This window comes from Helianthus annuus, chromosome 6, assembly GCF_002127325.2.
Source record: "Helianthus annuus cultivar XRQ/B chromosome 6, HanXRQr2.0-SUNRISE, whole genome shotgun sequence".
NCBI lineage: Eukaryota > Viridiplantae > Streptophyta > Magnoliopsida > Asterales > Asteraceae > Helianthus > Helianthus annuus.
This window is the reverse complement of record NC_035438.2, coordinates 82675718-82699638: the sequence shown is the minus strand read 5'-3', so window position 1 is coordinate 82699638 and position 23921 is coordinate 82675718. Positions and strand designations below refer to the sequence as shown.

The 23921-nt window shown below is 37.5% G+C and overlaps 1 protein-coding gene across 1 annotated transcript; it reads right to left on the bottom strand.

Moving 5' to 3' along the window:
- Positions 1-11660: 11660 nt before the first annotated feature.
- LOC110883241 (glutamic acid-rich protein-like) lies at positions 11661-14411 on the bottom strand. Its single transcript, XM_022131048.1, has 7 exons — positions 14306-14411; positions 13810-14217; positions 13459-13707; positions 12800-13384; positions 12559-12689; positions 12192-12453; positions 11661-12139 (listed from the first exon to the last, which is right to left on the bottom strand). Exons 1-7 carry the CDS (start codon positions 14409-14411, stop codon positions 11661-11663), a joined length of 2220 nt encoding a protein of 739 aa, XP_021986740.1.
- Positions 14412-23921: the final 9510 nt, after the last annotated feature.

Here is a 23921-nt window from a genome sequence, read left to right as displayed (position 1 = left end):
TACCGAGTAGTGCTTTTGTGTCTCAGAATATACCAATTAAATGCCTAAGGTTTGGTGACTTCCTATGTCGTGTCACATGTTAATGGCTTTGCAACCCATTAACAATCCTGATACTTACAGGAATACCTTATTTACATAAAATTTCATACCATACTAAAACTTGATGAATACTTGAATACGTGGGGTACTCAAGAAAATGGGAATTATACTTGAGTACGTGGGGTACTCAAGAAGAATTTGAATTATACATGAGTACGTGGTGTACACATGAAACTGGATTTATATATATGAAAACTTGATTTATTCACAAACTATGTTTTCATTCAAAGTATACAAACGTGAAATACAAAACTGCATGAATTCACACCAACATTATGTTGACGTTTTTTTTCCAAAACTCACATGTATTTCAGGTAACTAGGATGGATGTGCGCGTGGTCTTACTTATGCTCTTGGATGTCGCTTATGTTTATCTTTAAATAAAGTTGTAAACTTTTAAGACAATGTTTTATGTGACCTAGCGATGTAAACGCTAAACGTATGTTTCAAATTATGGTATTTGAAGTTATTTTCATGAGCATATAGTATGTTTACCTTTCGTATGCAATGAGATCCTTTCATGATCACACCTCGTGCTTCCGCCGCAGAAAGGGGTGTGACATCATTCGTGCAGATGTAATTTCGTAAGGATGTAACACATTCGGGCGGATGTAACTACATCCGCACGGCCAAGAACATCAGCACGAAAGTACTCGCCCGTCCCAATCTCACATGTGTATATAGTGTCGTGTGTTCGTTTGTTGTTAAGTTTTGGGAGTTTGGTTGGAGAGATTGCTGATGCTCTCTCCAGCTGGTGAATGATGTATGCTCTTTCGGTATTAATGGAAGCTTTCTACTTATGACTATTCTTACGAGACATCTACCGAATTAGTTTTATTCTATTCAAACTTCCGTCTAAACCCGTCCTATCCTTAACCTACAATGAGAATGGAAAAATTCCCCATCAAGGTGAGAATGTCACTCCTATCTTGATGGTACAATTTCGTGAAAATCAATAAACGCGGATCGAGGAATTTTGCCAAAAGGGAGGCTTTTCACGCCTATTTTAGTGAGATCGTCTTGTTTGTGTAATGAGAGTGTCTTCGCAACTTCGTGTGTGTGGTATAGTTATTCTTAGGAAGACATGTGTACAGACAAAAGGTAAGATGAGAAGCAAAATAGGGAGAATTCAAGTATTTAAGCATGATAACAAGAATCGTCATGTGTGGGACTTCTTAACTATAAACTAGGTCAAAAGCATGGCAATTTTCTTAATTCCCTATAGTTATGGCTCTGACACCAATCTGTCACACCCCGACCAATGGCGGAAACATCGGAGTGAGATGAAAACGAGATTGTTCGAGACGTCATAACGACTGATTGTGACAATAATTAAATAAACCATATTTCATTTCATCTAAACAGAAGTACATTGTTTGAAATGGGAAATACAACATCTTGCAACTAATCATAACAACATAGACGAATACATAATTTAAAGTTTACGTGCGTTTCTAATTCACCCTAAGTAAAGTTCTTCATATGTCGTCTTTAATTTCCTGCAACATGTATTAAAATACAATCAATAAAAGTTGGCAAGTGTACAAGTATGATTACAGAGCATACGTATAAAAAAGGTTGTCTCAAATCCAACATGGCATTTTGCATACTAAGTCAATTTCATACTAGCATGCACAACCTAAATGTCAAACCATAGTTTCAATGAGCGTAATCTTGTCATCACAATGAATAAGACCAGTATACGATTGAATGCTTAACAATGACCCTTCCTAAGGGCGGTGTTCTACTCCTATAGTGCTATACATGTTAAGATAGGCTTGCATAAAGTTAATAACAAGTATTTTACATGTATGAGTGTTCGAGTATCTAGCATTAATAACTTAAGCATAACAAATAGCATGTTTGATGGATTGAGTGAATGTATAAGTTTGATTGTGTGCATTAGTGTACTTGATTAAGTCATACATGTTACACCCCAAAAGTGATTAAAGCGTAAAAAGGGGATTTGAGTTTACTCACGGTTTGCATAGAAAGTCAACGAAAGTGAGTTTGTTGAGTCTTGAGTTTTGGAACACCGTAGTTACCCTAAGAGGGGAAACAAAGGTGTGTGAGTTACGGTTTAGTTTTGGATTGGATTGGGAGTATAGGGTGTAGGTGCGCAAGGAACGGTTCTCTAGAATGAAGAACGTGGTCGGATCGATCAATACAGCGATGCGAAATCCCTATGCATCGTCAAAGAGTAATCAAACAACGATATCAACGATTAATGCTCCTATCTCATTCAATAATCTGAGAGTACAAAGTTCCTGATGAGATCTGAACAGAGCTTTGCTAGAGAGACTGCAAAAAGGTTCTTACATAGTAACCCCTACATCTCTATTTATAGGTGAGCTGGGAGAGAATAAGTCATCCGGTCGGAGGGTCATCCGTCCAGATGGCCATCCGTGCGGATGACCCAAGTCATCCGACCGGATCACTTTTACATTTAACGTTTCGTCTCTGAATCTCCCAGTTTTAATAAAACAAACATAGAAAACTATATATAAACACATACAGGACAAAATACAGACTCGATACAGACGGAAGCTACAGACATAAGTGCATCTACAGACTCCCCCTTGGATGTAGCTGCAGTCTTCCTTCCTGTATAGTCTTCAACGTGTCTTCCTGCTGCTCTGCTTTCTCTAGCCTTCTGTCTCCTCTTTTCTGCTCTTTCAGCTAACATATTGCGCCTCAGAGGCCTTCCGATCTCATTCCAATACTTTCTGTATTCTGGATCTCCATCCCTCTTTCTTTCCCATCTCGGAATCTTTTCTTCTTGAGCTTTGATTGGTGTTTGATCGGTTGGTGGAGGCCTTTCGAACTTTCTTCGACCCAACACTGCAGCTCTTTTAGCAATCTTTCTAAACCTTTCACTCCTCTTTTCTTTCTTCAAGAATTATTCTAACTCTTTGTCTCTGAATTTTGATTCCCAGTACCTTCCAGAGTTTATATCTTTTGCAAAGCACAAATTTGCCATCTTCTGATACTGTTGCGCTTGTGCTTTGTCTGGCCCATCATAGATAATCTTGTTAAAGAACTGGCAGTCGATGTCTTTCTTCGAGCAATTTACAAGCCACATCGGATCTAACACATTGATGCGCCTTGTTTCACCTATCTTCTTATCATAAAGTGAGATCACTGCTTCCGCTGTGCTTTGGTTGTATAACCAGCCCTTAAAATCTTCATAAAAGTCTTGTTCCATAGCACGTAGCGGCATATTCTTCAAGCGTCTGGGAGGCTTTATCTTTAGCGTTATGTCTTTCTCACCAGTGATTGGATCAAATTTTACAACTTGTTCTGGATAGTGTGGTGTAACGCCCTAACACGGTTTAACTAAAAAGACGCAGCGGAATTACGTACCATAAAATTTCTTTCATTATAAACGTTTTTACTTACTTGAAAGTTTATTATAAAATAACTCTTTTAAAATATATGTATTTTCGTAGTCATTTACAAAATAAAAGCATAACTTATGTTTATCAATTTACATACTCAAGCATTCCCGTACAATCTATCTTGTGACTCGGTCTTTGATCGCTACTCCTTGTGATGATAATCTGTGATTTGTACAACCTGCACCCACCACATACATTCGCAACATTAGCATACATTATATACAAACAAGATTCTTAATCATGTAGTCTCGTTACGTTCTATCCACATATACTTTCCATCCCGTTATCTTTCTAGATTTAGGCATTCCATCCGGGTGTCTAATCCTTGGCGAAACTTCAATAGAGTACCTGCACTACATTTCATTCTCGAGGCACACTGTTAATAATATACATACTTAAATGTATTGAAACCACGTATACACAACATAACCTACTTACTCACATACATACATAACTACACACCTACTCACATACATACATACATACTTGCATCCACATATGTTCACTCATACCTATACGCGTATGTACCTTCATACCTAAATACATAATGCTTACGCCCATACATAGCTCCTTACGTTCATACATACACCGATACCTACATATATATCGATCTGCATACATAACTACATACTTATATGCATTCATAAAACGAATCATAACTTCACACGTGCATACCTTCGCTCACATGTACATATCCTTACATAATTACATAAATATATTCATACATACATACTAACTCGTACATACCACTTACCTAATTCTCCACGAATTATTGTTGTATCTTAGTTACAAACCTTCGTATAAATAGACATGTACAAACAAACTTATATACATACTCACTCCTATTCATGATTACTTATTAGTTTACGCGTATTGGAATGAAGTTAAATCTATACATGCGTACCCACCTACTTAGTTCATTACCCCGCATACTCGCTCCCACATCCTGATCGTACTCACACATCATAAACGCATTTTAAATGTCTTTCGGGTATGTTTCGGATCTTAAGAATGAGTTTCGTACACCCCCGTAACTTACCAAGCCTTTCGGTAGGGTTGAGGAACATTATAAAGACTTAACGAGGCTTAAAATGGGTTCACGGGGTCCGAATGCAAAGGAAAAACAAGGAATTTCATAAACTTTACATTTGCATCTCACCTCCATCGTAAGCTATGGTGGCTACCGTAGCTTACGGTGGCCCCAAAAGCCTTACTGGAACATTAAACTGCCTTACGGCAGAAAGAAAGTCCCAGCTTCCGCCGTAGCTTACGGTGGGCACCGTAAGCTACGGTGATGCCTAGATCAGCTTCCCAATTTAACACTAAAATTCGCATAACTTGTTCGTTTTGTATATGTTTCACTTGAAACTTGCTCCTAAACATTCGTAAAACAATTCCTCACATATTAGACTAAGAATCCTTACCCCGGGTCCTTAATCATTACAAATTTTATTACCGTTATCTCACTTGTTCTTATTTATTCGACCTGTTTGGTCCCACAAACTACCTTCGACTATCTAGATCAATACTTATCTTAATACCTTCATTCATTTCATACCATACATGATTTCCCCCATTCATAAACAAGAAAGTTCTTATGTATACTAAGAAGTGAGTCAGAAGTCACTTACCTTGAGCGTCCAAGCTCAAGCATAGGTTCCACGCTTTCTTTTGACCCATTGTCCTCCGTGATTGAGCCCGTAGACATGTTATCTATCCTTACATGACCATACATTGATACCCTTGTTAGTAAACAAGACCACACATAACATCAATCACGATAAATTTATGCTCAACAATTGACTTTCATTAGTCAATTTCTAGCAACTCATAGTATAGATTAACAATGAGATCCTTTCTACTCACATAATATAAACACGCCATTACATATCTTGCTATAAATATACCATGCATCACTTTGACTTCTTAAATCGTACATTTATGATAAGAGATCCAAATCACAACATTCCTACCATTGTTGACTTTCCAGAAAGTCAACCATCAAGCATTTCAATTTCCAACTTAGACACACATTCATTCACAAATTAACATGTTAGAACATATTCATTAAGCCATCTATGCTTCATACTCATATTGAAAGACATATTCGGCCACATAATCAAATAGTTACATATACACATACACATACCATTCCGTTCACAACAACATCTTCATAATTAACGCCAATATCATTTAAGTTTACTCTTTTCTTGGATTCTCATTCGTTCCATAACTATTCTTAAGTCGAAACTAATACTATCAAACAATCCATATATATTCATCATATCATTCAAGCATATAGTACAAATTTCACATATTATTGTCGTTTAGGCATTTCATCAAACACCTTGTGTGCGTACTACCATCTAAGCTTAATGTATAACTAATTCATGCATATCCTTCTAACCTCATACCTAATTCATCAAATTCCTCCTTCTAATCAACATGAATCATTCCTACATAAACATTAAACATACTAGTATCATATTTCTTTCAATTCCTCTAACAAGAATCTATCATGCATGTCAAAATACATCAATATTAAGCAAGAATTGGACATGGGTGATCATTCAAGTCGCCATCATCACCATAACCAACGGGTTTCACCCATAAACATCAAATTAACCCAAACCATGCATAATCCATGTTCCATATGAGGATTCTAACACATACTCATACTCAATTTCATACAAATTCGTAATTTACAACATAACCCACTTCGTGCATAATCACCAATCTAACTTTTAAGACATACCTTGCGATCCCCTTGTGAAGGTGATCAATAATCCGTGCTCGGTTATGAGTTTAAGCTTCATTTACCCTTTCAATTTGATGATTTCTTGATTAGGGTTCTTGAGCTCTCATGGAGCTTCCTGGCTCCTTCCAGAACACACGTACGTGTGTGTGTTTGTGTGTATATTTCATATATAACTTCAACTTTCATTTTGCCCCACTTTAACCCCTCAAGTTTGCCACTAAAATATATTTGGCACAACTTTCATCCTTCAATTGTTTCTACTTTCGTCAGTTAATACTTTTAACCACACACACTTAACTAGGTTAAATAGCCTAGTTATTTATTTCATGCTAAGTCATATAGGAACATACGGCACATATAATCATTCGGGATTTGGGGTGTTACAAGTCTACCCCCCTTAAATGAGGTTTCGTCCCCGAAACCTTGCTCACTTTCATTTGAAACTAATCACCTTTTCTTCCAGTTCATCGACACGACCACTAGCCCATCTCATTGACAATCTTCTATCTTCAAGAACCCGTCCCAGAGTTCTTATTAGTGTCGCTTTCACTAATAGCGCTAGTTTCTAATGCACTTCGTAGCTAGTGGTTCATTCATCATACTAATACTCGTATATTATGTGCAATATATCTTTTTGTTTATATCAGCATTCTCATTATTTTCGTCGACTATACATTCTTACTCCGTAATTTATACATACACATATATGTTTAACTTTGACTGGTACATCATAATAGTAGGTGATTATCCATTCTTGATTCATAAATTATGCATATAATTGACTTTTTCTTAATAAGTCTATACTTTTCATACCATATTTTCACATAATCATTCCTATTTCATTGACCCGTATACCTGACCGACCGGCCCCTTCACGAGTACGTACTATACCAGGCCAAAATTTTCATTCATCCATGAAATAAGCTTCCACTCGAGCACATTCTTTCACCACTCCAAATGGGTTTCATCACATCAATAGTTCTACCATTAGCGTCTATAATTCATTTACAATTTTCTACATACATACTCTAACATATCACACATTCCCCCCTTACATGCAATTCTTTTATTCGAGTTACTTAAGTTGTCAACCCTTTTTGCAGTTTGACTTTTAAAGGTCAATCTGACACCTTTTTACTTATCGTAGATGTATTGAAGTACATGTTCTTACTTCTTTCCTTTCATGCTTACTTGCAAAGACTTTATTACATCTTTTCAGTATTTCTTACCAAACTTACCCTTCTTATCAATACTTAAGTTATTGTCCGGGTCATAGCCCGTCATCCATCCTGACTCCCAAGAGTCGATTTCTAACACAACTAACGTGTAGCTCATACAAAACTTCTTTCATTATACTATCACCTTTCACTTTATACTAACTTACATGGCCCGTTCAACTCAATCATGGTCGAACCATCGACATCTTTTTATATAGACTAGATTCATCCTTTTATATTTTAAATTTGTTTCACGGATTTGAACACATCATTCATACTTTTCGTCCCTTCTATGTCTTGAATCCGTATTACGAATTCAAACATTGCATTCACACCTTTCATTCTTTGAATCCGTCTCGCGGATTCAAACATTCCATTCATACTTTTGATTCCTACGTAATACTCTCAATTTCCCGAGAGTCTTACTACCCATTTCACCCGCACGCCCATCTGTTACCCAATTCTACTGGACATACCTGCGACAACTATCACGGTCTCACGAACGTCATATGCTTCGTGCGTACTGGCCAGGTACGCAATCCACATACTAGTTTCGTGACTTCGCGTAATCATCGCCTTATGTCCGAGAAATGGGTTTCAGTTTCGTGCACATCTCTAAAACTTCACTAAGACCATATTGTTGTCTTCCGTTTAATAATTACCCTCCCAAGGAGATTTCTTCCCGTTTCTTTTTAACATCGGTACCCATACATATTAATAGTGTGCACCTAGGGTTCATTTGCCTATTTGCATCCTTGCCTGCCTTAGTATTCATCCTATTCTGCATTCATGGATAATTTTCTTCAAACACTTATGCCAACCTTGCACATACAAAACCGTTAGTTTCTTCGTACACATCCATAAGTGCATACTTACATTCACTTCTGCCTTTGGATCTTGATCGAGTCTTAGATTGTACAGGTTCCTTATCACAAGAGCACACAGGTTTGAGTTCAAGTATTGATACCCTCATACTTGATTTCCCTCAAACCAGGGCTCTGATACCAACTTGTAACGCCCTAACATGGTTTAACTGAAAAGACACAGCGGAATTACGTACCATAAAATTTCTTTCATTATAAACGTTTTTACTTACTTGAAAGTTCATTATAAAATAACTCTTTTGCAATATATGCATTTTCGTAGTCATTTACAAAATAAAAGCATAACTTATGTTTATCAATTTACATACTCAAGCATTCCCGTACAATCTATCTTGTGACTCGGTCTTTGATCGCTACTCCTTGTGATGATAATCTGTGATTTGTGCAACCTGCACCTACCACATACATTCACAACATTAGCATACATTATATACAAACAAGATTCTTAATCATGTAGTCTCGTTACGTTCTATCCACATATACTTTCCATCCCGTTATCTTTCTAGATTTAGTCATTCCATCCGGGTGTCTAATCCTTGGCGAAACTTCAATAGAGTACCTACACTACATTTCATTCTCGAGGCACACTGTTAATAATGTCAATACTTAAATGTATTGAAACCACGTATACACTACATACATAACTACGTACAAACCTACCTACTCACATACATACATAACTACACACCTACTCACATACATACATACTTGCATCCACATATATTCACTCATACCTATACGCGTATGTACCTTCATACCTAAATACATAATGCTTACGCCCATACATAGCTACTTACGTTCATATATACACCGATACCTACATATATATCGATCTGCATACATAACTACATACTTATATGCATTCATAAAACGAATCATAACTACACACGTGCATACCTTCGCTCACATGTACATATACTTACATAATTACATAAATATATTCATACATACATACTAACTCGTACATACCACTTACCTAATTCTCCACGAATTATTGTTGTATCTTAGTTACAAACCTTTGTATAAATAGACATGTACAAACAAACTTATATACATACTCACTCCTATTCATGATTACTTATTAGTTTACCCGTATTGGAATGAAGTTAAATCTATACATGCGTACCCACCTACTTAGTTCATTACCCCGCATACTCGCTCCCACATCCCGATCGTACTCACACATCATAAACGCTTTTTAAATGTCTTTCGGGTATGTTTCGGATCTTAAGAATGAGTTTCGTACTCCCCCGTAACTTACCAAGCCTTTCGGTAGGGTTGAGGAACATTATAAAGACTTAACGAGGCTTATAATGGGTTCACGGGGTCCGAATGCAAAGGAAAAACAAAGAATTTCATAAACTTTACATTTGCATCTGACCTCCACCGTAAGCTACTGTGGCTACCGTAGCTTACGGTGGCCCCAAAAGCCTTACGGCAACTTTAAACTGCCTTACGGCAGAAAGAAACTCCCAGCTTCCACCGTAGCTTACGGTGGGCATCGTAAGCTACGGTGATGCCTAGATCAGCTTCCCAATTTAATACTAAAATTCGCATAACTTGTTCGTTTTGTATCCGTTTCACTTGAAACTTGTTCCTAAACATTCGTAAAACAATTCCTTACATATTAGACTAAGAATCCTTACCATGGGTCATTAATCATTACAAGTTTTATTACCGTTATCTCACTTGTTCTTATTTATTCGACCCGTTTGGTCCCACAAACTACCTTTGACTATCTAGATCAATACTTATCTTAATACCTTCATTCATTTCATACCATACATGATTTCCCCCATTCATAAACAAGAATGTTCTTATGTATACTAAGAAGTGAGTCGGAAGTCACTTACCTTGAGCGTCCAAGCTCAAGCATAAGTTCCATGCTTTCTTTTGACCCATTATCCTCCGTGCTTGAACCCGTAGACATGTTATCTATCCTTACATGACCATACATTGATACCCTTGTTAGTAAACAAGACCACACATAACATCAATCACGATAAATATATGCTCAACAATTGACTTTCATTAGTCGATTTCTAGCAACTCATAGTATAGATTAACAATGAGATCCTTTCTACTCGCATAATATAAACACTCCATTAAATATATTGCTGTAAATATACCGTGCATCACTTTGACTTCTTAAATCGTACATTTATGATAAGAGATCCAAATCACAACATTCCTACCATTGTTGACTTTCCAGAAAGTCAACCATCAAGCATTTCAATTTCCAACTTAGACACACATTCATTCACAAATTAACATGTTAGAACATATTCATTAAGCCATCTATGCTTCATACTCATATTGTAAGACATATTCGGCCACATAATCAAATAGTTATATATACACATACACATACCATTCCGTTCACAACAACATCTTCATAATTAACGCCAATACCATTTAAGTTTACTCTTTTTTTGGATTCTCATTCGTTCCATAACTATTCTTAAGTCGAAACTAATACTATCAAACAATCCATATATATTCATCATATCATTCAAGCGTATAGTACAAATTTCACATATTATTGTCGTTTAGGCATTTCATCAAACACCTTGTGTGCGTACTACCATCTAAGCTTAATGTACAACTAATTCATGCATATCCTTCTAACCTCATACCTAATTCATCAAATTCCTCCTCCTAATCAACATGAATCATTCCTACATAAACATTAAACATACTAGTATCATATTTCTTTCAATTCCTCTTACAAGAATCTATCATGCATGTCAAAATACATCAATATTAAGCAAGAATTGGACATGGGTGATCATTCAAGTCGCCATCATCACCATAACCAACGGGTTTCACCCATAAACATCAAATTAACCTAAACCATGCATAATCCATGTTCCAAATGAGGATTCTAACACATACTCATACTCAATTTCATACAAATTCGAAATTTACAACATAACCCACTTCGTGCATAATAACCAATCTAACTTTTAAGACATACCTTGCGATCCCCTTGTGAAGGTGATCAATAATCCGTGCTCGGTTATGAGTTTAAGCTTCATTTACCCTTTCAATTTGATGATTTCTTGACTAGGGTTCTTGAGCTCTCATGGAGCTTCCTGGCTCCTTCCAGAACACACGTACGTGTGTGTGTTTGTGTGTATATTTCATATATAACTTCAACTTTCATTTTGCCCCACTTTAACCCCTCAAGTTTGCCACTAAAATATATTTGGCACAACTTTCATCCTTCAATTGTTTCTACTTTCTTCACTTAATACTTTTAACCACACACACTTAACTAGGTTAAATAGCCTAGTTATTTATTTCATGCTAAGTCATAGAGGAACATACGGCACATATAATCATTCGGGATTTGGGGTGTTACATGTGGCTTCCAATCTGGAAATTTGTTCTTTGCTTGGAGCTTTATGTAGTTCCACAACTTTTGATCATGCATCTTTACATCAAGACCATAGTAGAACTGTTTGATATTCTTCGTTTGCACAAGCTCCTCCATATCCCTCCATGGGAGTGTTTTGATATCAGAAAGAAACTGGAAATACTGTACCCTGTGCTCTCTTTGAATAGCATATACTTGAAGATCTTCAAGATAGCCCCACGATAGAATATCACCCAGAGATTTATCTGGATGATCCGTGAAATACTGAAGTGGCCTCTTGTACTTCCTCTCCTTAGGCATCACCCTGAACCATTTCTTCCTACCTTCAAGCAATTCTTCTTGAGGTACCGTTTCAGGAACACCTTCAGAACTAATTCTTTCTACCACTTTCCTTCGCACTTCATCTTCATTATGAGTTGAACATTTCAGCGAAAGTGGGAAATGTATCATCAACACCCGAATAATGAAAAGGTGTGTCTTCGTCAGAAACATCAGACCCCTCTTCAATGATTACATCTTTGAAATTATCGACTTCATTGACAAACTTAAACGTATACTCTCTTTCAGGCGATGGTGGAATATCATATTCAATATCAAACTTTAAATTCCCATCATCCATCCCCAATTCTTCTAACATAGATTCCCTTGATCTTTCTACCTCTAACTCCCCCTCAAATGATGCGTGTAAGAAAATAACTTTAGGTTGAGTTAGGAATACCTGTTCACCAGCATGTTGTTTACCAGAAGAAGAAGCTTCATGTTGTTGATCTTCTTGTTGTTCATTCAGTTCATCATTTAGGAAGTCATCAAGCGTTTGTTAAACTGAAGGTTTCACTACTAACAACCCTGTTGCCCCTTGATCATCATCGTCATCATTATCACCATTAGGATCATAGTTGTCAATATCATCAAACAACTGTTCCAACTCTGCATCCTTTTTCTTTTTATCTTCCTCTTCATGACGTTATTCAATGATCTTTCTTCTATCAAGCTTAATCTCTTCTAGTGTAACATCGATCACGTCACAACAGCTACAACAGCTAGTGGATTAGAATCTATAGTACCTTCAGCTTCAGATGGATCTTGTTGGCTAGAAGACCCAAGAATCTCTTCGTTATCAATCACTAACCCTTTCTTTTTCTGCTTTGCTTCTTCAGCCAACTGCTTTTCCCTTTCTATTATTCTTTCCTCAACTCTTTGAATTTCCAATTCATCAAACACAGACTGACTGTTGAATCCAAGCTTGTGTTCTATCACAGTGTAAAGCATGTTCAACTGTTCATCTTTCACTGCTTTGTCAGCCCTTAAGGTTTCAATCTCTTGCCTCAACACCTTGTTCTCATTTGAAGAAGTTTCATGCAGTTCACCGATCATCTGATGAAGTGTCTTGTTTGTCTCATACATGGTCTCATACTTCTCATTCACTTCATCAAACTCTGCAGTGATTATGTCAATGACTTTGTTTTGTTCTTCAAGATCATCAGTCAACTGATCAATAATTTCAGAATGATTATTTGCAGCTTTCTTCAATTCTGTATTCTCTGTTTTATAAGCTTCAAACTTTTCTTTTAACTCTTCTCGCTCAGCTTCTGCTTTTGCCTTTGCCTTTTCTAACATACTGACTTTCTTTGTAAGGACATTAATCTTCCCTTCATTGAATATGTAACCAAATCATCCAACCCTATAGGCCCTGGTCCAAGATTATCAGGAAACATAGGAAAACCTTCGCTTGAGCTTGAAATAGTGGCTTTCTTTGCAGATGACGGATCTTTAGGATCATCGTGAATGTGAATCGTTAGATTGATTGGTGGTGGTGGTGGTGGTGAAGATTGTCTTTCTCCCATATATTCCACCTCTACATCATCAACCTTTTCAACATTTTCAGGAACTTCATCATTCTTTTCAACTCTTTCAAATATAGGACTTTTAGGTGCTTTCTTCTTTTCAACTTCAGGGACTTGAACACTTTGAACTTCAGGAATTGTTGTTGCTTGTTATTTAGCAGTAGAATCCCTTTTCGCTCTAACACTTCTTAAAACAGTTCCAGTTGGTCTTGCTTTACGTTTCTTCATACCTTTCTTTTTCTTTTCTTGTGGTGTTGGCTCATAAGTTGAATCTTCTTCATCAGAATCCTTCTTCTTTTTTGGAGATCTCTTCAACTTTTGCTTTCCAGAAATATAAGATGTCGGTGCAATCTTAGTTGGGTCATCAATTTCAGTTGCACTTGAATCAGATTCAGCAACACCTTCAACTAAAGTCTCTTTGACACCTTCAGCTTCAACGTTCTTTGCAGATGTTTCAGCTTCCTTTTCAACATTAGAACCTTGAGATTTTGCAGCATCTTTAGCAGGTTCATCAGCAACATGCTTCTGATATTCTTCAAGCGTTATGTTTAAGAGTCCTGCACCTTGCTTTATCAAGTCTGTTGGAGGAATCTCATGTTCATCAATCAACCTTGGAGGTGATTTCTTCTTTGTTGGCTCTGCAATACAAACATCAACAATATTAGTATAAAATTCAATAAGAATAATCTACCAACCTCTTTTGTGATTCCTGCTTTCCAATTTTACCCTTAATAACAATTTTCGGTGTAGTCACTCTAGGTGAAATCTTTAGAGTCCTTTTCCTTTTCTTCTCATCTTTCTCATACCAAAACCTCAACTTCTTTTCCACCATCTCACTTAAACGTTCACTTTCGTCCTCAGAATTACTCTCCTCGTGTCTCTAGTGATCGTTCTCAGGTGCCGTATAGTTCGGCTTTGCAATCTTTCCAACCATTCTTTTAACCCTTGGCTCTTGATCAGGTGTCATTCCTTTATACTTGTTTAACCTATTCAAGGTTTCACTACTCATGTGGAGCAACTTCAACTCATCTGCTAGATCTTTTGGAAGATTTGGCACTTGATCATCCAACAACATTTGAATAAACATTGGGTACATAATGTACTTCTCGCCTTTCACATTATCCACCATGTGATTAAATATCACCTGCGAGATGTTGTAAGTTCTGCTCAACACCAAACATGTAATAATGTTCATTATATAGTCCGAGGTTTCATCATACGCTCCTTTCCTGTGTGACAACGCATGTACCACACAATGTACCATGAACTTATACGGTCTGCAGAATCTTGACTTGATGTATTTGTCATTCACGTATCCCGTGTATCTCATTCTAAACCACAATCCTTTGCTCAACCTCTCTGGGATAATGATTGGATCGTCATCGTTGTCTTTCAAATCCAATACCCTTCTCACATCTGCCACTGTAAACTTGACTTCTAAATCTATATCCTTATCATTTTTATCTTTCAACTTAACTGCCGAATAGATCGTCTATTCATTCTCATCGTATCTCACAGACTTCCAAAACATTCTAACATGCGACTCATAACACTTATGCTTTTCCGTCAAAGCCTTAAAGATTCTACTTTCTTTCAAAAACGGAATAATCTCTTTTAACGGCTCCATATTGGGATAGTTCTCATCTAATATTCAGTAGATATTGTGATTTGCATGCCAATCAGTTGCTCTTGCCTGCAAAAATATCAACGTTAGAATATACACACATATCGAGAAATAAAGTGAAAAATTTCTAAAATTTTCTAACACTTTTCTCCTCTATACTCTACATAGTACTGCTAAACGGATGCTCATCCGATCGGAGGGTGATCCGAGCGGATGAGCTTTAAACATGTTAAGCTCACATCTTTCAAGGTAAGTGCCATGGATCGGATGGTCATCCGATCAGATGGTCATCCGATCGGATGATCATTTGTTAGAAGCAATTAAGTTCTCAATGATACAATCACGCAATTGTGATTTGGATCGGATGGCCATCCGGTTGGATGGTCATCCGATCGAACAGTCATTCGATCAGCATTCAAGAACAGTTCACCAAAGAATGATTAACAACATGAAGGTGCACTTGGATCGGATGGTCATCCGAAATAATGATCATTCATTCCAAGGATGATAAACAGTTAAGCACAGGCATATGAGTGTGTTAGGATCGGATGGCCCTCCGATCGGATGGTCATCCGATCGAATGGTCATTCGATTGAAAACATAAGCCACAGTTGAAACATGATGACCAGTTATTCAATATGATGAACATTTCAATAACAACACTCAAATATTTCAAACACTTAGAAAAATATTCAAACTATGAAGTGTCATGGATCGGATGGCCCTCCGATCGGATGGTCATCCGATCGGATTGTCATTCGTTCCATATGTCAAGAACAGTTATGAATATGAACAATCAAAGATCAAAATTTCCTAACTTTTACCAAAATTGATCACATTTTCTCTCAGAGAATTGGGCGATAATCAAAACCCTATGTTCAAATTTTGTCAAAACTTCCTAGATTGGGTTTAATTTGAGTTTATACACCTCGGCTGCCGACACCCATCAATCATCCTAGATTCAAATCTAAGGTGTTTTCTGTGAAATTGGCTCGGTGAATCTATATATCTAAGGCCGATGAACACTATTCTAAGTTCAAATCTTGCAAACAAAGCCTAAATAATCCTAGATCTAGGGATATATATGATCAGTTACCGTCGGCCTCTTCAAACATCAAATACATGAAACTGAACGGTTAAAATCAGAAAACTTACCTTTCCCATAGGGAGTGATGTGTGCACTAACAATCCTATGTATGTGGAATGGCAAGAATGTGAACAATAATCAAGATCAGTTTGAGAGAAAAGTGAGTGTGTGACGGAAGACAATTTGAGTGAATGACTTTGACTCACTGTTGACCCTCTTATACAGTGTTGACTGCCAACGGACGGTCATCCAATCGGATGATCATTCGTTCCATCCATCATTTTTCAAAACTTTTAACTTTTTCAAATTTTCTCAAATTTTATCAATTTTGGTCAGTTTTTAGATATCCACTCAAGTACCTAGGTCCAAATTAATGACCCTAGTTACTCAATTTGTCTACCAAGTCCAAGTTAATGACCTTGGTTGACCCGAGACGAACTTACTGACATTTTGTTCAAATTTTTCAACACTTTTTCTGAAAAATGTACAAGTATCAAGTTAATGAACTTGTTTTGACTTTGAAATTCTCAAGCATTCAAGATTAGCTCCCAACCCAGTTGTTCAGGCCAGAAACTTCCTGCTTCGCTTCACTTCTGAGATTCTGAAGATCAGCTTTCCACCTTGGTTTGTCATAAACTAAAGCAGAAGATAAGATCTTTTTGGAATTTTAAGAAAGTTTATGCTAAAACACACTAAAATCTTTTTGGGTTTTAAGCTATACTGAAATGAAATGCTGTAAAGTAAACAGTAAACTATTTACAAACATATTTTTGTGAGTCATGTTAGAGGATTATATCAGCTGCCGACTAGTCACGGGTACCGTTGAGCTTAATTTCACACTAAGTTTTAAATAGTTCACCTAGATTGTCGATATACTGATCCTTTTAAATTTTCACACAGACTTCAACTAATTCAGGATACGAATTAGTGTTTTAAATACTTAACTTATTCGCGTGTCCCACCTCAGAATATACTCTCGTATCCAGATTCCTATATTCAGTCTTACAGGTGAACATACTCAAATGATATTTGTAAAAGGGTAGTGCGAGACCATGAGAGCTCACGTTAGAACTTCTGTTTAGACAAAGAGATGATGGCTCGTCTTTACGGTGTGTCCCTCTTGGGGATCTTTTCTTCAACAGCACATGATTCACATTTTTCAATGTTTATCATTTTTTTATGCTGAGGGGAGGCTTTAAGAGTTAAAGCTTGTGCAGAGTATTATACGAGGACTAGGCTATTGCTTCCGCAAAATCAGAAGTCCTGGTATAATACCCCAGATATCATCAAGTACATAGACCTAGTATGTCAGAAATAGAAAATCTTTCAAACAAGATTTCAGGGGTTACCTATATATCCGAGAGATGTTCCCCACGAAATAAGCAAAATGTGATTTTTATGTTTATATCTCGAAAAAGTCTACTAAATGTGTAAATCATCACCCTCACCAGTGTGACTGGGTCCAGCTTCATGATCATTGGAAGTTTGTTGACGTTTTGAAGACTTTGCTGGCAATCTACCCTGGGATGCTTCATAATCCCGAAATATGTCTAATTGATCAAAGTACTCTGGCTCTTCTGGTAAATCAAATGAATCCCATAAGGCATCATAATCGAATCGCCATGAGTCTGCGGGCTTCTGTGGAGGCATTGTGTATCCTTGACATTCCACGTGCTGAGCTTCGATTATCCTCCCGAGACTTAGAACGAAAACACGTCTGAGTGGACTGGAATAGCCCACAAAGATACCTTCCAAACTCTTTGACCCAAACTTTCCATCAGGATCTAGAACTGTGCAGGGAGACCCGAACGGCTCTAGGTATTCAAGATTAGGCTTGCGTTTGTTGAGGAGCTTGAAACACGTTTTATTATGCTTCTTCACAGTGAGTACTCGGTTGAGAGTATAGCAAGCGGCAGATACAACTTCTCCCCAAAAGTTGATAGGAAGCTTTGAATCAGCTAACATCGTCTGTGCCGTTTCGATCAGCGTCCGATTCTTTCTTTCTGCAACTCCATTCTGCTGTGGAGTGTATGGCGCGCTGAACTCTTGCAATATACCTCTTCTATCGTAGAATTCTTCCATTTTGTTGTTTTTAAACTCCATACCGTTGTCACTTTGTAGCCTACATATGCGGGTGTGGTACAGGTTCTCTATCTTTCTGAACAACTTCAGCAAACTCTCAAATGTTTCATCTTTAGACTTCAGGAACATCACCCACGAAAATCTCGAATAATCATCGGTAACCAATAGGCAGTAAAGATCTCCAGTAATGATTTTGACATTCACGGGACTGAAGAGATCCGTGTGAAGTCTTTCAAGTGGTTTCGAGACTGAGTTCACCATTTTTCTGGGATGAGATTCCTTGTGTTGCTTTCCTTTCAGACAGCTAATACATTCTTCCTCCAGGTGAAAACTCTTCAGATGAACACCTTTAACAAGATCGTTATATACCAGGTAATTTATCTTACGTAGGTGAATGTGGCCCATTTTTCGATGCCACAACACTGACTCCTTCTTAGTAGCTTTCGATATGAAACACTAAGGGTGACTCATGGTAGTCGTAGCAACGCTCATGTCCAACACGTACAAATCGTTTACCCTTGGTGCTCGCATGATGATCCACTCCTCGGGAATAACAAATCCCGGCTTCAGAATCAGACACTCCTTGTTAGTAAAATGTGTTGTGTACATCCTGTCACAAATCTGAGAAATGCTAAGCAAATTGTTCTCCAACTCTGGAATGTAGTTGACTCTTTCAAATGTAACGACACTGTTAGATAACATGCCCTCCCCAATGATACGTCCACCTTAGTTTCCCGTGAAACCGACATAACCACCGTTGAAGCCTCTAACATCGTACAAAAGGGTCTTTCGCCCTGTCATGTGCCGGGACGCTCCACTATCCATAATCCACTTCGAAATAGATCTTGGGAGCTCCTGCACATTTCACATGAAATTAGTTAGAAGTTTAAGCAACCTAAGCCTCCTTTGACTCAGGTAGCTCGAAGTTAATGTGAGTTTTCGTTGTGTACAGTGGTGGGAAGTTTTTGTCGTTCATTTTCAAACTTTCCTCGGTTCCAACCTCAAACTTTTTGTATAGAAAGAATTCGTCTTTTTGAGGTTGACCAGATGGTTGAACCTTCTTTGGAACATACTTCTTGCTTGGTGGGGTCGAAGAAGTTTGTTTCTCAAGCTTTTTGTAAAAATCCAAAGGTATATTCATCTTAACCGATTTGGTTGAAGATGATTGTTTTGCAGAAGTATCAGAAACCTTTGGTTTTGACTCATTTGATGTCTTTGCTTGAGATTTTGGCTTCCATGTTTGTTGTGGAGAAGCAACCCGTTTGTAAAAGTGATCATTTTTCTTTACCGGTTGTTTAACGGGTTCAGATTTGATTTCATCATGTTCAGATTTTGAAATCTTCTTCTCAACAAACATTGGCGCTTTGCCTTTGACATCATTTTTCTTGTTAGGATTCTCAACAACCACAGACTTAGGTTTCAAATTGGTACACTTTCGTGCAATGTAACCAATTTGGTTGCATTTGAAGCAAGTACGGGTGTCAACATCCCGACTTTTACCTTCGGTCTGCAGCTGTGAGGCCTTTTTAGCAAAAAATTCTTCATTCGTTTTTGAAAAGATTTCCGATTCTTGTTCAGAAATTGAGCTTGAGCTCTTCACAAACGTTTTCTTTTCAACAAACTTTTGTCTCTGAAAATTCTTTCTTGGGTAATTCTTACCACCCTGATATCCACCCAACCCTCTGTTTTGATTGTTTTTGTTAAAACGTGGTGGCACAACTAGTTTCTTGTAGTAAGATTTATCACGTTGAAAATTCAGAAACCTCTTAGAACTTGTTAACCCCTTAACCTCAGAAACATCGATCTCAACAAGTTTTAAACCTTTCATAGGATGAGACGTTGTTTGTTCTCTTATTTCTCTTCATCCTTTCTCCTCCTTCACAAAGATTTTCCAACTGATCCCATATTTCCTTGGCTGATGCACAAGCATCAACTTGTGAAAATATGTCATTAGGGATGGCCATTATTAAGAGTGATTTTGCTCTTTCATCCTTAACCACCAGATCCTTGTCTTCCGGGCTCCAGTTTATTTCACTTTTGGTAGCACGAGAGGCAGGGATTCCTGGTGTTTGGTCAGTTGCTGGAATTGCTGGTATTTCAGTCATTTGTATATGTGGACCCCTTTCAATGGATTGAAACAGAGCTCGGTCATGACCATTAAGGAAATTGACCATCCTGATTTTCCATTGGGGGTATTCCTCTCTGACCAGAGTCGGAGGTTTTGACATAGAACCAATATTGAAAGCATTATTCCAGGTTTGAAAGCTGGCCATATTTAGAAAAAAGAAGAAGAGCGATTGATCGTTTGAAAATAATTTATTCAATCTGCTCTGATACCAATTGTTGGACCCAGTATGGCCTTAACAACTTCTTTTTACGTAATATGGCAAGTGATTTCAGTATATGTGAAAAAGATGTGCGGAAATGGAAATCAGACTTTCAAGAAACAAGACCTACAGAATTATCAAGTTTATATCACTTTGAAACAAATTAGTTTAACAAGGTGATTGTAAGATTATTATCTAATACAAATGAATCTTGATTTCTGTGGGTGAGAAGAGCAGTTGGAGTTTGAGTGTTTGTATGTGAATGCTAAGCTTCAAACTCAATTATCTTCTGCCTCTCGAGCCTTCTATTTATAGACGGCTGTGGGCATGAATAAACAATTGTTTATTTCATGCAATAAGTCCTGCATAAAGTAGCAATTTAGCATATTCATTGAATCCATCGTTCAAGTTGCATTTGTAATCATGAAAACCAATAATGTCATGCTTCGGTCATGGGTGGCAGGATAGAGTTGTGATTTTAGACAAGTGGGTCTGTTATCAGAATTTCTGATAAGCCACTTCATCAGAAATTCTGGTGAACAAATCATCAGAATTCTTGATGATCAGAATTTGTCAGAAACTGATGATATTTCATCAGAAATATCATCAGATCCATCAGAAACGACCTTCCCTGATAATCCAAATCAACTTTTTATCAACGTGAGATTCTTTGTAGTAGATACTTTGCTTTTCAGTTGTCCCACTGTTTTTCTTCATCTTGTTGTGTTCTTCAGGACTGTTATCTTCTTCAGAGATCCAGTTGATTGAAATTTTCTTCAATACTTACAAATAAAGTTTCCTAACAGAAATTTAGTATCCGAGTACAACTTATCAGATCCATTCATCTTGTACATGACAAGAGTCGGCTTATCACTTAAGTTGTCCTGGGACTTAAGTTTCGGGATGTAATTGTTTAGAAAGCATTCATCCTCTTCAACTATGGAATCATTGTCTGATTTTAGCACATTTTCAACAACATTTTTCACAACTTCAGATTGAATACTGTCTTCATCAGATTGTGAAGTGAATGTGACATCAATGTTTTCAGACAATTTTTCAACATCGGTTTTATCACTTGATTCAGATTCATTTACCAACCCATATTTTTCTTTGTGAAATTGTTGCACATGGGTGGTGGAACATTATGATAACCCACCCCTGTTCCATCTGAGTAAACATCCTCACCGGCTTTGTTCTTCCCGATTGGTTTAGGAACTGTGTTGAAGAACAAATCTATCAGAGTTATAGTTGGTCAGCTTCAGATTTATTCTCTCATTTTCGATCTTAGCTTCTTGGAATTGAAGCATGAGATTCACAATCTCATCCAGTTGCTGATTTATCAGTTTTTCTTTCGTTTGAAGAACTCCTGATAAATGACTGTTTTCTTTGTGAGTCTTTCAGTTGCGTTCATCTGAATCTTTTACAGTTCTTTTTAGCTTGTCAAAATTTTCAGAAATTTTTCTATTTTCAAGAATCAATTTTTCATTTTCTTTACGAAAACGTTCAGCATCACTTTTATCATTTCCAATCTTTTCGTTTAATTCTTTGATTCTTTCATTTGAAGCTTTAATCAGTTTATCTCGACCTAGAACTTCTCTATCAATTATACCAATTTTTTCTGTCAGCTCCTGGAGTTTTTTTGTTGGGAGATATTCATGTGTGTTGCAGACTTTGCACTCTTTCGTGCAACCTCTGCAAACACTTTCGGTTTTAGCACAATCAGCCTTACCTGATTCGTTTTCTGAACCAATACTACTGACCTTTCCTGATGACTCAAATTTAGAAGTAGACTTGGAATCTACCTCAAGTGCTTTCGCCATTAGAACTTGGTCTGCCATCTTCGTCAGATTCTCGGCTGTCATTTCCGTTTCAGTGTTGATGATCCCTTCGTCCACTTTCTTTGGCTCCAGGGACTTCAGATATCTTTCACGACTCTCCTGTTTGAGCCTTTCTTTCTCGGCTCTCTTTGCTGCGTCTATCTTGATCTGTTCTTCAACTGGCGGGATTGATTTCATGAGAGTTTCCACATCAATGGTTAATGGATCAATGCAAATGTTGCCCTTCGGATCTAAGTAACACTCATGATCCGGATCCCATCTTTTAGCCTTTTTGGCTTCTTTGTAGGCTTCATAGATCTTTTTCTTCTGTCTTTGTGCCAAAGCCCTTTCTCGATCGTATGTCGAAACTGGTGCTGATGGTTCAGTTTGTGCCATAAATGCGTATCCAAAAGCATCCTCTTCAGGCAAAAATTCGCTCCAGTCAAATCCCTCATCATCTTGGATCACCGCCAAAGCTCTAGATTTTTCTTTTGGAGTTTCCTCAATTTGTTTCATCTTTGGTGGCTCCTCAGGGTTTCGATGATAGACCGCTTTTCTGTAATAATCATCGTGAAACGGTTTTGTTGTCTCATCGGCTGCAGAGTTTCGACATTCTCTCTTGAAATGGCCCTTCTGCTTGCATTTAAAGCAAGTCACCTTCGATTTGTCGAAACCAAGCTTCGTTGAAGGACCTCCAATAGAGTTTCGCCTGGTAATTTCCATAAACCTTTGAGCTCTGCGAATCACGCTCGCCATGCACCAGCGAATGTCGATCAGCTCCATCTCCTCTGGATCTATTTGATCGTAGTCCTCTTTGGTGAGATTGGTGTTCCCAATCTTTCCAGCAACTAAGCTTTCGTACGACTCCAAAATCGATGCTAGGAATACCATCTGCTGCGTTGGTGTTTCTTCGTTGAAATTTTGTGCATTGTTCAGATTGACAGCAATGTTGCACTAGAATACATTCTTTGAAGCACCTTGTGACTGCTGATTGTTCGATGCGGATGAAGACGGTGTATTAGAAGCAGTTCCATGGTAACCACTGCTTGATGAAGAACCGCTGCTGGGCTTTTCTTGTGTCACAGCATTTGAGCTTTCAGCACTAAAGGTAGTTTTTAGAGATGTAACTTTGGGAATCATACTCACCTTGTTCATCTTCTTTATTTCTAGCTCATGACCTTCAAGTCGCTCGATCAACCAGTTTACCGTCATCTCTGCCATTGGCTTTGTATTTTTGAGCACAAGACTAAAATATTGCCAGTCCTACTCATTTGGCAAAGCCTTGCACATTTTATCAACCATCTCATCCTCGTCTTTCTTGATTCCATATCCAGCTAATTCTGCATTTAGATGATAGAATCTTTCGATCATTTGACGTGCATTCTCGTTTTTCATACATGTAAAC